General features: G+C 36.0%; 1 protein-coding gene across 2 annotated transcripts in view; it reads right to left on the reverse strand.

Annotated features, from left to right (window-relative positions):
- The window catches only part of NUP153 (nucleoporin 153), a 75,757-nt gene that overhangs the window by 29,220 nt on the left and 30,445 nt on the right, over window positions 1–16,092 (reverse strand). Inside the window, exons 6-12 of one of the 2 annotated variants that reach the window (XM_045847049.1) lie at window positions 13,396–13,512; window positions 13,260–13,304; window positions 13,095–13,151; window positions 10,705–10,851; window positions 8,608–8,643; window positions 4,671–4,723; window positions 4,300–4,426 (exon numbers count right to left, since the gene is read on the reverse strand). In XM_045847049.1, the coding sequence (XP_045703005.1) occupies window positions 4,300–4,426; window positions 4,671–4,723; window positions 8,608–8,643; window positions 10,705–10,851; window positions 13,095–13,151; window positions 13,260–13,304; window positions 13,396–13,512 (582 nt within the window). The remainder of the gene's footprint in view (window positions 1–4,299; window positions 4,427–4,670; window positions 4,724–8,607; window positions 8,644–10,704; window positions 10,852–13,094; window positions 13,152–13,259; window positions 13,305–13,395; window positions 13,513–16,092) is intronic. The other variant, XM_045847050.1, reaches the window with a different exon arrangement.

The raw sequence follows: 16,092 nt of genomic DNA on the forward strand, positions 1-16,092 counted from the left end.
TTTCTGTGGTTCTGTTCCTGTTCTAGTTGTTTGCTTAGTTCCTTTTTGTTTTTGTTTTAGGTGTGGTTGTTAATAATTGTGAGTTTGCTGCCATTTTACCATACATGTTTTCAATGTTCTTTTTCCTAGATAAGTCCCTTTAACATTTCATATAATAAGGGCTTGGTGATGATGAACTCCTTTAACTTGACCTTATCTGAGAAGCGCTTTTTATCTACCCTTCCATTCTAAATGAAAGCTTTGCTGGATAGAGCAATCTGGGATGTAGGTCCTTGCTTTTCATGACTTGGAATACCTCTTTCCAGCCCCTTCTTGCCTGCAAGGTCTCTTTTGAGGAATCAGCTGACAGTCTGATGGGAACTCCTTTGTAGGTGACTGTCCCCTTATCTCTTGCTGCTTCCAGGATTCTCTCCTTCATTTTAATCTTGGATAATGTAATTATGATGTGCCTTGGTGTGTTTCTCCTTGGGTCCAACTTCTTTGGGACTTTGAGCTTCCTGGACTTCCTGGAAGTCTATTTCCTTTGCCAGATTGGGGAAGTTCTCCTGTATTATTTGTTCAAATAACTTTTCCACTTGTTGCTCTTCCTCTTCCCCTTCTGGTACCCCTATAATTCAGATGTTGGAACGTTTAAAGATGTCCTGGGGGTTCCTAAGCCTCTCCTCATTTTTTTGAATTCTTGTTTCTTCATTCTTTTCTGTTTGGTTGAATGTTTCTTTCTTCCTTCTGGTCCACTCCAATGATTTGAGTCCCAGTTTTCTTCCCCTCACTATTGGTTCCCTGTGCATTTTCCTTCATTTCACTTAACATAGCCTTCATTTCTTCATCTAATTTGCAACCAAATTCAACGAATTCTGTGAGCATCCTGATCACCAGTACTTTGAACTGTGCATCTGATAGGTTGGCTGTCTCTTAGTCGCTTAGTTGTATTTGCTGTGGAGCTTTGATCTATTCTTCTGTTTGGGCCATTCTTTTTTTTTTTTTTTTTGGTCTCGTCCTGCCTGTTATGTATGAGGGGCAGAGCCTTAGGTGTTCACCAGAGCGGGGCAACCCAGTGGCTAGGTTGTAACATTGTATGTGGGGGTGGGGTCCAAGAGGGAACAACGGCACTTGCTCCACTCTCTGTCGGATCCCAGTCCCCTCTGCTGCTTCCCCCAAGCAAACTGGGCCCTTCTGGCGCTGATTTCCTTGTGGGTAGGCCTGTGTACATTCTAGGACCCTGTGGGTCTCTCCAACAAACTTTCCCATGAGGCTGGGAGTCTCTCCCGGCGCCTCAACCCCCACAGTTGTCTTCAATCAGTGTTTCGAGGCCTTATTTCTTGGCACTGGGACCCTAGGCTGCGAGGTCTGTCTCACTCCCCAGTTTTGCCTGGTTTATCTGCTCGCAAATGTGGGACCGCCCACAGTCCCTCACTTCATAATTGCTACCTCACCGGGTCTGCCCTGGGGTCTGCCAGCCACCACCTGCATGCCCAGGGTCCACCCGCTGCCATCTTACTCGCCTGTGGTTCCTTGCACGCCCAGTACCACTGCTTTTTGTGCCACGAACCCTCTCCACCACGCCTACCGGTCTGGAAGAATGTGTCTATTTTAACTCCTTGGTTGTTGGACTTCCATTTTCTGTCAGTTCAATTTTCTGTCACTTCTGGTTGTTATTTTGTTTCTAAATTGTTGTTTTCCTTATTTTGGTTGTGCAAGGAGGCACAGTGTGTCTACCTTCATCTCCATCTTGGCCGGAAGTCCAAATTGGGTTATTTCTAACATAGAATTCTATAAAACTGAATGTTTAGTAAATGAAATACACCAGTCCCTATGAAGTAGAAATGTATCTGTAATTAGCATAATTTGTTTAATTTTATTAAAGATAAAATTTCTTCCACTTGACCTTCCTAAAAGCCTATTTAAAAAACCTACAAAAATGAATCTTCGATCTTTTTACCAAAAACTCCCATTAAGTACAATTAATTTAAGAAACAATGTGGTGTAAACACATTTGCTATCTGAAACAAACAAAAAATGGTACTGGACACATTAAATAAGGAAGTATCTATCCAAAACTATTACACATAAATTTTTTAAAAAACAGAGGGTACGCAGAAAATTTGGGGCAGCCACCCATTAGGACCTCTTTCCTCAGAAATGTAGAAACTCTAACTCCAGTATGGAAGAGAGTTAGAGGCAGAAGGAGTTGGGTGAAGCATCCTGGGATGTGAAATTGGCAGTTGGCAGTTGACCGGAATGAAGAGAGGGGCCCACATAAGGGAGGAGGTCATAAAGAGGTCTGGGAAGTTAAGAGTTTCATAAAGCTCCTTATAGTTAATATACCAAATACTAAAAGCCAAAGTAAATAAATTAATTTTAACCCCCCAAAACGTCTCAACACAGCAAAGTCAAACTAAACACAAATCTACAAGACAGCTGAAATTAAGCTACAGGTACCAACCTGAGATCGAAACTGAAGGGAAATAAGCAAAATTCACAATCTGTCATTTGGCAAACACCAAACCAAGCTAGTAATTGTTCTCATACAGGGATAAACTTTAAAAAGGTAGGACCACTCATTTTACTGAGAAATATAAAAACCCATCTAAAGAACAAGTTCATGCTATATCAATCAGGTATTAATTTCCTTATGTATATAAGGCAAAATAACCCATTTCATAACTGTAATTAAATCTACATGAAGAGCTTAAATCACAAAAGATAATTGGCTTGCTAAGAAAACTACAAAGTTTCATACACTATGTAATTTAATGACATTTGAGAGTTTCTCTTTCAAGATAGAATATATTAATACTTCCCCTCCCTACACAACACTCCAGCACAGCAACAAGTAGAATCTAAGGGAAAACACAGAGCCTCAAGGCCAGTAACGGAGCCAAGGCCCCTAGCATAACTATTACAAGATAGGCTCCATGGCAGAAGGTCCCAACTGCCAAAGAAGTCATGATTCTGGTGAGCTGTGCCTCTGGAGAGGCACAACTAAACAAATAAGAAGAGATAGATAAGGAAAAAATTAGAAACATTTCCCATTCTAAATAAGCCTGCAAAGCAGGCTTTGCAACAGACATAAAAAGATACTAATACATACAACAATTTCAATCAAAACATGACTTCACAGTCAACAAAGACTGTTAGAAAAGATCTCCTATTTAAAAATCTAAATAAATACTCTTGAAAAATATGGGTCAATGAGAAAGTTACAAATGAAATTTTAATTAGAAACACATGACAAATAAAAACTTTACTAATCCAGCTAGGCTGAAATTCATCTACAAAAAGACTGAAATGAGACCTGCCTTCAACTCAAAGCAGACAGAAAACAAATACAACATATAGGGAAAGAAAAGCTAATTTAACCAATCTTCCATTAGTCCATATCTTTTTTCAAACTTTCATACGCAGAATATATAAAAAACTTTTCCTAATAAAATAACCCTAAAGAAAAAACTGATAAAGAGAAATCCCCAATGGCAAAGAAACTCACAAAAAGACGTCTCCTCTCCCTAGTAAACAACAAAATGCAAAATAAAACTCCTATGACATGCCACTTCACAGCCATCACAGTGGTAAATATTTTTAAATGAACAAAATCAAGTACTAATAAGAATAAAGAAAAACCATATCTACCTACTGTCAGGTGGAAGTGTTAAATTGGAAAACTACTTTGAAGAGTAATGAGGCAACATCTAATACTCTTGAATTTGTGTATCATGTCCTATAATCAAATAATTCCATTCCTAAATAGCCTAGACCAAATACTGCATGTGTGCAAAGGCAGAAGTGCACAAATATTCGCCTTAGCATATATTAAGAATCAAATGAAATATACCCTGCAGAATGAACTGTGGTAAACCTTCATACTGAAATTAAATAACCTAGAGTTACCTTTCACAACATGATAAAGTTCACAAATAATATGAAGGGCAGGTGAAATGAATACAAAGCACATTCATCTATTTTTGCAGAAATTTGCAAAACCAAATTATACAATATTCTAAGGCTCAAATAATTTCATTGCAATTCTTTTATTGAAACAATTATGGCTTTTTAATGACACCCATGAAATTTTTCAGTACTGTTACGTTTTCTGAATTGTCACAGTGAAGATGGTTTAAAAAATCTGGTAGTTTAAAACACACACGTGCACATAAACAAATATTTTGAAGGAACCATTTCAGTGGCACATTACTGTTGTGTTGGGTCTCCCTAAACCCCACACCTCCAAGATCTCCCCTCACCACCGCAACACACCAAAGCTTTTAATAAACATCAAGAGTATTAAGTATGTAAACCTACCTCCTCTTCTGGAGGTTTACATGTCACAAAGCGTGTTCTTTCTCGTCTCATCTTGCCGCCTGCAATACCTACTCCAGAAGGTACACCATTGGCTGCAGACACACTGAAATTTGGGTACGAAAAACCACTAAGAAAAAAAATAAGTAAATGCTATATTATTCTGGTCCATAACCTGTTAACTCACTGAATATCTAAAAATCAGAACTGCTACAGAAAAAAAAATGTACAGCTGAATGTGATTTTAAAAGCTAACATATTTTTTGTGCATAGTTTATTTTTTAACCTTCTTAATATTCAGAAAGGCATAAATACATTACATACAGAATTTAAAATTTATGTATAAAGAAGTTTAGCTATAAAGATGGCATTACCTTTCTCGTTGTTCTCTATTTTGTCCTGGTGTCATACTTTTTTCATATCCAGTCTAGAAAAAAATAAAACGATATTTAAAAGCTTGCTTATTTTTTTTCTTCTTTTTTTTTTAAATATTTTATTTATTTTTAGAGAGGGAAGGGAGGAAGATAGAGAGAGAGGAACATCAATGTGCAGTTGCTGGGGGTCATGGCCTGCAACCCAGGCATGTACCCTGACTGGGAATCAAACCTGAGACACTTTGGTTCGCAGCCCGCGCTCAGTCCACTGAGCTACGCCAGCCAGGGCTTAATTTTCTTAATACTACCTTTCTATCTGTGAATTTTAGTATTTGGAATCAGGAATTTAATGGTTTTTAGTTAATGAATCCTAAAATTTGCAACTTAGAAACTACCTTCTGAGTAGAGCCTAGTGAGTAGTGGTAGAGCCTACTACAAGTATTAGTGTGATTATATACACACATAAAATGTCACTAAGTACAACTGTGCTTCAAACAAAATGGTTACTATACAAGGTTAATATACTTACCACTTTTACTTATCTCTTGCTTTAGCACATTAAATATGCAGCAAGTTTATAAGGATATTCCTTTTGAAATTATTCTCTGAAACTTACCTCTTACCACATCAAAATTAAAAGTAAATTACACATCAACCTAGGTAACCATCTGAAGACGACAATAAGACAGGTATGTCTGTTTCACCACTCTTACTCAAAATTGTGGGAGAAAACTGTACTTGAACAATGATTAAAATAAAATTAAAAAAAAAAATTGTACCGTAAGTCCTTGCCACAGCAATCTAATAAAAAATAAAAGGCATCTAATCTAAATTGGTAAAAAAGAAGTAAAACTGTCATCTGCAGATGATATGAAATTGTACACAGAGAACCCTAAAGAGTCTACCAAAAAACCACTAGAACTGGCAATAGGCAACAACCAGCCACAGAGAGCACCCAACCCCCATACCTCTTGCTAAGTGGTCAAGGTGGGCAGCATAGGTAAACAAGGCTCATCTCCTCACACAACCACATCAAAATTACAATTAAAATATAGAATAACCATCACTCAGAAACATCAGAAATCAAGCTGAAGAGAAGTCTGACAACTACGAAATCAAAGAAACCACATCCGTCCAGACTGGTGGGAGGGGAAGAGAGGTGGAACAGGCTGGTCCCTCCCTCACCGACATGTGATGGGTAAAAATTCGAGAGGGATACCCCAGAAGCAAGGAGTTCCAGCCCCATACCAGGTCCCCCAGCCCAGGGTTCCAGTGCCAGGAAGGCAAGTACTCATAACTTCTGGCTACAAAAACCAACAGGGACTGGGTTGGTGGAAAAAACTGCTGGAAGTCCTAAGCAGTTCCTCTTAACTCACACACGCTTACTCAGACTCACTTCTGAGCTCCTGCACCAGGGTAGTAGATTGAAAGGCATCAGTGGCATAGACAGAGAAACTGAAGTGCCTGGCATCAAGGCAAGAGCTGGGGGACAGCTTTCTCCCAGACAAAAGGCAGGCAGAGGCCACTGTCTCTTTTGTGAACTCTCCTCCCAAAAGAGCCACAGAGCCAGCAGGCAGATGCCATATCTTAGACTCCATCAACCTTACTAACACTGTTTGCCCTGCCCTGGAGATCCTGAGACTCCACTCCCCTCAACTTACAGGCCCACCCAAGTTGTCAACAGAGACTTTTCCATATCAATGGCTGGTCTTGGATTATGCATGACAACTTCCTAAATCGTCTCAAACAAGCAACAACCAGCCACAGAGAGCACCCAACCCCCATACCTCTTGCTAAGTGGCCCCAGGCCCAGCACTAACAGCAGCCAGCCTAGATGCACAGCTTGGCTTCACCTGGGAATCTCCAAACGCACCACAAATACCAGACATCTCAGATTGATTTACAGCTTAGGAAGTGTGGTCCCAGGCAAAACATAGGTGGGAGCTGACCTTGATCTGAACCACCCAGGAAACCCGAGAGACTGTGCACCCAGTGGGCAGCTACAGACCACATCGGATCACCACTACCCTGCCCCTGAACAGCAGATCCTTCACAGATGTGCAGGTTGGAGGTCAGTGGTCACACAGCCAGTCCCTGCAGCTGACTGGCCTGGGTAAACCCATCCCATTAATCTGCCAACAACAATCAAGGCTCAACTACACAGGAGGGTGTACTCAGCCTATACGAAGGGCGCACCTTAAGCACCCAGCCTGGGCAACTGGGGAGACTGTGCAACTGTACTCTCCAGGACAGCTACTACATTAGGTCACACTACCAAGACACAGAATCAAAGCAGCTTTACCTAATACATAGAAACAAACATAGGGGGGCGGCCAAAATGAGGAGACAGAAATATGGCCCAAATGAAAGAACAGATCAAAACTCCAGAAAAAGAGGAGATAAGCAATCTATCAGATGCAGAGTTCAAAACACTGGTTATGAGGATGCCCAAGGAACTTACTGAGGACCTCAACAGCATAAAAAAGACTTGGTCAGAAATGAAGGACACACTAATTGAAATAAAGAACAATTTACAGGGAAACAACAGTAGAGGGGATGAAGCTGAGAATCAAATCAATGATATGGAACATAAGGAAGCAAAAATCAACCAATCAGAACAAGAAAAAGAATCCAAAAAAATGAGGATAGTGTAAGCAACCTATGGGACAACTTCAAGCATTCCAACACTCTCATCACAGGGGTGCCAGAAGAAGACAAAGAGCAAGAAATGGGCAATCTATTTGAAAAAATAATGAAAGAAAACTTTCCAAATTTGGTGCAGGAAATTGATATAGCAAGTCCAGAAAGCACAGTGAGTCCCAAACAAGATGGATGGAAAGAGGCCCACTCCAAAACACATCATCATTAAAATGTCAAAGGTTAAAGATAAAGAGAGAATCTTAAAAGCAGCAAGAGAAAAGAAGTTAAATACCTACAGAGGAGTTCTCATTAAGACTGTCAGCTGATTTCTCAGAAGACATTTTGCAGGCTAGAAGGGATTGGCAAGAAATATTCAAAGTCATAAAAAGTGGAGACCTACAGCCAAGACTGTTCTACCCAACAAAGCTATCATTTAGAATCGAAGGACAGATAAAGAGCTTGCCAGACAAGAAAAAACTAAAGTTCATCACCACCAAACCATTATTATATGAAATGTTAAAGGGACTTATTTAAGAAAAAGAATAAGATCAAAACTATGAACAATAAAATGCCAATAAATACCTATCTGTTTACAATTTAATCTAAAAACAAACTAAGCTAATAAGAACGGAGACAAAATCACAGATATAGATTGGGTTTTCATGGTTGCCAGATGGGAGGGGATTGTGGGAAAATGGTAAACAGATGAGAGGTTTAAGAAGTACATATAGGTAGTTACAGAATAGCCATGAGGATGTAAAGTACAGTACAGGAAATGGAATAGCCCAATAACCTAATCTGTATGACACAGGGACATGAACAATGGTGTGGGGATTGCCTGAGGGAGTGGGGAGTGCTGTATTGAGGGGATCCAGGGGGTAAAATTTGTACAACTGTGACAGCATAATCAATAAAATATAATAAAAAAAACTATTAGAACTGATAAATGAATTCAGTTAAGTAGCAGAATACAAGATAAATATTCAGAAACAGGTTTCATTTTTATATAATGATCTATCAGAAAAAGAAACTAAGTAAACAATCCCATTTATAATTGCATCAAAACAATAGCTATGAATAAATTTAACCAAGAAGGTAAAAGACATAATCTATTAAAATATAAGACAGTGAAGAAGATACAAATAAATAGATCCATATACCTGTGCTCATGGATAGGAAGAATTAACATTGTTAAAATGTCCATACTATCCAAAGCAATCTACAGATTCAATGAAATAGCTATCAAAATACCAATGGTGTTTTTCACAGAACTAGAACAAATAATCAAAAAACTTACATGGAACCACCAAAGACCCCGAGTAGCCACAGCAATCTTGAGAAAAAGAGGACAAAGTTGAAAGTATATCCCTAAGTTGAAAGTATATACCTAATATCAAATTATATTATAAGGCTATTGCAATCAAAACATGATACTGACATTAAAAGACACATAGGTCAATGGAACAGAATAGAGAGCCCAAAAATAAACCAACACCTATATGGTCCATTAATATATGACAAAAAAAAGCAAGACCATACAATAGGTAAGGACAGTCTATTCATGTGTGGTGACTGCAGTAGGAGGGGTGTGGGTAGAGGTAGAAGAGGTGATGGGTAATAAACAGTAACAGAAAAAATCACAATTAAAAAAAATGTGAAAAAGCCCCACAGTCTATTCATTAAATGCTATTGGGGAAATTTGAAGAGAGGAAGGAAGGAAGAAGGAAGGAAGGAAGGAAGGAGGAAGGAAGGAGGAAGGAAGGAAGGAAGGAAGGAAGGAAGGAACTAGACTACCTCCTTATATCATATACAAGAATAAAATCAAGATGAATTAAATCTTAAATGTAAGACTCAAAACAATAAAAATCCTAGAAGAAAACAAAGGCAGTGACATCTGACATTTCTCTTAGAAATATTTTTCCTGATACATCTCCACATCTCAGGCATGGGAAACAAAAGAAAAAAATAAACAAATGGGGCTACATCAAACTAAAAAGTTTTTGCACAGGAAAGGAAGCCATCAACAAAATGAAAAGACAACCTACTGATAGAAAGACATATTCATCAAAATTACATCCCATTGGGGCTAATATCCAAAATTAATAAAGAAATCATACAACCTAACACAAAAATAATAATCCAATGAAAAAATGGGCAGAGGACCTGAATAGACATTTCTCCAAAGATATACAGATGGTCAGTAGACATATAGAAAGATGTTCATTGTCACTAATCATCAGAGAAATGCAAATTAAAACAACAATGAGATGATACCACCTCACACCTGTCAGAATGGCTTCTGTCAATAACTCAACAAACAAGTGTTGGCAAGAATGTGGAGAAAAGGGAACCCTCAAGCCCTGTTGGTGCAAATGCAGACTGGTGCAGCCACTGTAGAAAGCAGTAGAAAATATTAAAAATGGAAATGCCTTATGACCCAGTGACTCCACTTCTTTATATATCTGAAGAAACCCAAAACATTAATTTGAAAAGGTACATGCAGCCCTTAGCTATCGCCGCATTATTTATGATAGCCAAGATAGGAAAGCAACCCAAGTGCCCATCAAAAGACTAGTTGTGATACATATATTCAGTGGAATATTAAATGGCCATAAACAAAAGAAGGTAATTGTAGCATTTGCAACAGCATGGATGAACTTAGAGGGTATTATGCTAAGTGAAATAAGTCAGAGAAAGATAAGTACCATATAATTTCACTCATATGTGGAATCTAAAGAACAAAATAAACAAAATAGAAACAGAATCAAATACAGAGAACAGAGACAGTTGCCAGAGAAAAGGGTGTTTGGGGAGCTGGATGAAAAGGTGAAAAGATTAAGAAGTACAAATTGGCAGTTACAAAACAGCCATTGGGATGTAAAGTACAACACAGGGAATATAGTCAATAATACTGAATAATATGTATGGTGATACAGGGGTACTTGAAACAGCAAAAGGGTCACTGTGCATACTGTACACCTAAAATAAAATAATACTGAGTGTAAACTGTAAATGTAAAATAAAACAAACAAAAGAAAATACTTAGAATATATATGCAAGCCAAAGTACTTGGGAGATGAACAGATGTGATGTTTGAAATTTATCTTTAGATAGTCCAACAACTCAAACAAAACACACAGATAAAGCAAATCTGGCAAAATTATTTATTCTAATACCATTAATACATACTAGTATTTACTAGTAAACACTAATTTGGGATTTGATTAATATTCCTTGCCATTTTAAAGCATTCTATTTCATAATCATCACTAATTCACAATCTGTAATCATTATCTTAGTAGACTGCAATAGTAAAGTACTATTATTTTACATTATATATTCTTATTCATTTTAATCAATATTCAAAGACTAGTGAAAATAAACACATACTCACACTGTGTTTCTTATCTATTCTTTGATTAGTCTTCCTTAATTCACCAGATGGAGTCAGAGATGGTTTAAAATAAGCAGTTCGATTTGCTGCTATGGATACTGGCTTTGGGGTCATGAGTCTCTGAACAGGGGGATACTGACAGACCACCTTATAGTTAAAAAACAAAAATCAAGGACAAACTTTCATTTTCATATATTATCAGTGATGCATAGCTAAAAATTATTTGACAATAACTAATGTGACCTAAAGACTACAAGTACTTCCCAGAGAAATATCCAGTAAATGTAAATAAATACTAAAAGAAAACTAATAGGAACAGAATCAAGTGTGCATACGTGTTTATTTACACTTACACTTACACACACACACACACACACACACACACAAATTCCAAGATGGTTTAATAGACTATTTTATTCGACTTAATGACTTTCACACAGAAGTACACACACACAAAACAAAAACTGTATTTAAAACTGTTCCACAAGCCCTGGTCAAGTAGTTAACTTCTTTACAGCATTATCCCAATATACCAAGGATACAGATTAGATCTCTCTGGTCAGGGCACATATAAGTAGCAACCAATGAATGCCTAACTAAATGAATAAAAAAATCAGTATTTTTCTCTCTTTCTTGCTCTCTGTCTATAAAAGCAATTGGGGGGAAAAATGGTTTTACAAATCTAAGCTTTTACCAGATGAATTTCAAATATATAAACTAAAATTGATTTTGCCACACTTTCCCCCTAATTACTATCTAAATTTTCTTCAGCTACAGGTATTTTTAAACTAGCAATGAAAATATTTTAATTGCTAAAAATGTGAGCAAATTTCTCTCCAAGTTAATTTTTCTCTATTGTTATTTAAAAACCAAAGGAAAATTTTTATAATTTAAGTTTAATTAAAGCCCTGTCGAGAATTCCAAACCTTAAAACGAACTGCCTTTATTATAAGTACAAGTGTTTTGTCAACAATCTTTTGCTACACTGAAACATAGTAAAAATCCTGTTGATTTAAGCTTCTACTCTGTCCGAAGATTGTAATACTATGAATACAATTCACTCACTCACTCAGCAGCAGCTGTGAAGAGCACTGATTTCCTAGGCAAAGCCCCAGTATGGTCACTAGCTCTTCCCTAAATCCTCACAAGTGTGATCCTACAACTCAATGAAACAGTTTATTTTGTAGACTGTTCTGATTACATCCATGAAAACATGAACTATAACACTGTTACCTGGCCTTTACAATTCTTAACAGTTACTTAGTGGTATTATACACAACCATAAATAAAAACTTTTATTGATGAGAACTTCTATTATGGCATTAATTTTTAGAACTTACTTATTTTATGCAATCTGATATAAAATGGGAATCTGAGAATAGTAGCTAATGGATTAATCCCATCATAGTAGCTAATAATGGAATCCTCCTTGCCCAATTAAAAATATCTAGATAATTCTAAAAATTGAAAAGTAGCACTATTCCAAGGAAAAAACTCAATTTCAGCTTTCTTCTCTACATTACAATTTCAGGCTATATGGAGGGAGGCAAAAGGGGGAAAAAAATGGGATAACTATAATAGAATGAACAATTAAAAAAAGAATTTCAGTATAAATAATTATATTTTACCAATATCTCAAATACAGCCCCCAAATTAATTTAGAGAATTATGATAATTTTAATCAATTACTTCTGAGGGAACTTGGTGTTGTAATAAATACTTCTATAAGTAAGGATCTGCAGGTCTGCTTCCCCTGAAGGACACTTCCCTAGCCACAAAAACTAACAAAAAATATCTTTTCAATCCTATCAAGCACTTTTTTTTTTTCATGGTAATTTCCAAAGCTAATTTGTAACAAAATAGAATACATTAAAAAGGGCTGCCAATATATAATCTATATTATACTGTTTTAATAGCTCTGATATCTTGGAAGAGCACTTTTGGCTAACTGATGAAAGATATGCCAAGTTGAAATTCTATTACACACTATAAATTTGACACAATGTTGGTTAATGAGGAAAGCTTTCAAAGATAACTATGTTCAGTGAGTGCTTCAGATCACTGAATTTATAATTACTAAACACTGCAAGCTCTGTTTATTCCTAATTTTATTTATAAAAGGGTAAGAGTTACTTATAAATGACTGCCAGGATGTGGAAGCTGAAAATGCCAAATAACCAAAAAACAACGACTGAGCTCTCACTACAGACAGGACGTTGTGCGAAATAAGCCCCTTCCTCACAACAGGCAACCACCTGCAACGTAAAAAATCTCATTTTTTCAAACATGTTCCCTGTGACTACCAACTACATTCAATTTGTGTACTTGCCAATTAAAAATAAAACAAAATTATTCATACTTTACAATAATAAATTCTAAAAAAGTATTACCTTTTCCCTTTTAGGCCGAAAATCTGTGGTGGAATCTATTCCACTCCTATCAAGAGGCTAAAAAAATAAAATAATATTAGAATTGATGGCAAACTTTGAAAAATAAGGTTTTTACCACCAATATATTAAAATATATCTCTTTTAAAGGTTAAAAAGTCAACTTACAGAATTCAGTGGAGAAGCAGCAACAGATGGAATTCTTTTTGCATCCTGTTAATGTTAAAATAATAACAAAGTAAGATTTTTACTAAACTCAAATTTTATTGCACTTCTGCTTTGAACTGTGATTTTAAAAATTTACCGCTAGAGGGCTCGACATCTTCTCTAAAGACTGCAATATTCGCCGAGCTGTTGAACTAGTCACACCATAGCATTCTGCATTGAGTTGCTTAGCTTTCATCTGTCTTCTGAATGGTGCCTACAAAGTAAAATTTGTATTACTTGTTGGAATGGTAAGCACTAAAGCACATATTTCAGAAAATAAAAATATTTACAAAATAGAATGGCTAGCCAAAACAAAACCGTATTAATCTAAAACTTATCTCTGGGTAGTGTCATTAGCTATATACTTAACTTTTTTTCTTTGTGTCTTTATTGAAAATCCAATTCTCTGCCTGATAAATTACTTTTACAATGGAAAAACAAATGGTATGATACAGCATGCACCACTCTAAAGTTCTCCCAGCTTTGTTAAAGATAAAAAGTAAGATATCGTAAAACATTCCAGCACTACCTTAACCTATTTACCCCTAATGTTTACATCAAAAAACACTAAATTAATGACAGTTTAATTAGCCCTGATTGGGTAGCTCAGTTGGTTAGAGCATTAGCCCAATACACCAAGGTTGCAGGTTAGATCTCCAGTCAGGACACATACCAGAAGCAAACAATGAATGCATAAAGAAGTAGAACAACAAATCGATGTTTCTCGCTTCCTCTCTCAAATCAATTCTTTAAAAAATTAAATTATAGTAAATTCCAATATAAGTAAAGAAATAAACTTATAAATAGATAAGTAACTTTTATACAAAAGCAATGTTTACAAATTCTAATAAAATTACTTCCATTTATGCATTACCACATTCTAATGACCAAATGACTATCACAAATTGAAGTAGTCTGGCAATGCTTAATATGAAAGACATATTACTACAATCAAAATATAACCCAGTTTATACAAATAGCTCATAATAACTGAAAAACAATCAAAAGAACTACTTCAAATAATGTTTCTCTATCTGATACCAAACATTCATTATATTTTCAGAGTAGCTACAATAATTTTATTAACTTGGTGCCCATTAGGATTGCTGTTCAGGCCAGAGGCTTTGGCAAACGTGAGGCAACATTAAAACCCTCAGAGAAATTATGATAATCTGTCCTGTCACTGGATTCTACTGGCCACTGGCCTCTTGGGGCCTCAATTCACTAATCAATGAAATGGAAATCAGTTAAAGAATCTTTATTGTACCTTCCAACTCTAATGCTCTTGGAAAGAAAAAGTAAACAGATTCATCCCAAATGTCAATGAAAAATTATTTAGAAGCCTGTGTTGAGGATTCAGTTTATTTGTCAGGATTCAGCATTAAAAAGTAGAGGATTCAATATAAGAAACAGAAGAGGAACTAACAGAAATATACTGACTTGAACTATTCTACAAATGGACGTGCATCATCTATCTTCTATTAATGTGCTGAACTATTTTAACTATAAAATATGGTTTCTAAAAAATAATACAATCGAGTTTAAGCTTTTAAGAAAACTCCCTGTGCTTGACTTGCAGTGGTGAATACACAAAACAGTATACAGATGATGTGTTGTAGAACTATGCACCTGAAACCTGTTTGACTCTGTTAACCAGTGTCACCCCAATAAATTTCATAAATAAGGGGGAAAAAAAAGAAACAGAACACTCCCTGTGTAACTCCAAGATCCAGTTAGCACTTTCTTAAATAACAAAATACTGCACTCCATGAACACACTCAAGTATAAGACTCATAATTACAGCCAACTATGAAAATATCCTCTAATTAGGAAAACAAGAAACTATTCTAAAGATAGGACAGTATCTTCAAATATACTTGTTTCTGTACAATTTCTATGTGTCATAGATTGCCCACATGCTTAAAAGTATTACTCTTCCATTTTTAAAATTTCCAAATCTGTAATGTAAGTATGATAACAACATATATATGAAAAACAATTTTAAGAGCCTCAAGAAAGTCCTAGGACAAAACATGGAATAGTGCAATTTGCCTTAAATTGACATAGTTTAAAAAGTTATCAATTTCCCATTATTCTCTGATGATGTATATGTTTAAATACAATTGATTCTGTACGCTGACTTATAATTTATGATTCTGCTAAACTCGTAAGTTCTGATGTGTCTGGAATTTTCTATGTATGTAAGCATATTGTCTATGAATAAAAATAAATTTATTTCTTCCTTTTCAATATATATGCCTTATGTTTCCTTTTTCTGGTGTTGGATAGGACCTGTGGTACATTTAACAGTACCAGTGATAGCAGATCCTTGTTCTTTTATAATCTTAGGAGGAAAATATTATCTTTCACCATTAGTATGACGCTAGCTGAAGATTTTCTATAAACACGATTTATCAGGCTAAGAAGGGTCCCATCTATTCCCAGGTCTGCTGAAAATTTTTGTCATGAATGGATGTTGAATTTTGTCAAGTGTGTTTTATGCACCTGTGAAAAGATGTTCATATAGTTTTTATTCTTTATTCACATGGTAAATAATATTAGTTTTCAAATGTTGAACCAACCTTGCATTTCCAGGATATACCCCACTTGATCATGATGTAATATTGTTTTTATATATGCTGGATTCAATTTGCAAATATTTGCTAAGAAGGTTTGTGTCTGTAATTCATGAGAAATACTGGTCTGTAGCTTTCTTATAATGTCTTCAGTATGTTTTATCTGGGTAATGTTGGCTTCATAAATGTGGTGGGAAGTGTTTGGTAGAATTCACCAG

This window comes from Phyllostomus hastatus, unplaced genomic scaffold (assembly GCF_019186645.2).
Source record: "Phyllostomus hastatus isolate PE091 unplaced genomic scaffold, TTU_PhHast_1.1 phas_contig_524, whole genome shotgun sequence".
Taxonomy (NCBI): Eukaryota; Metazoa; Chordata; class Mammalia; order Chiroptera; family Phyllostomidae; genus Phyllostomus; species Phyllostomus hastatus.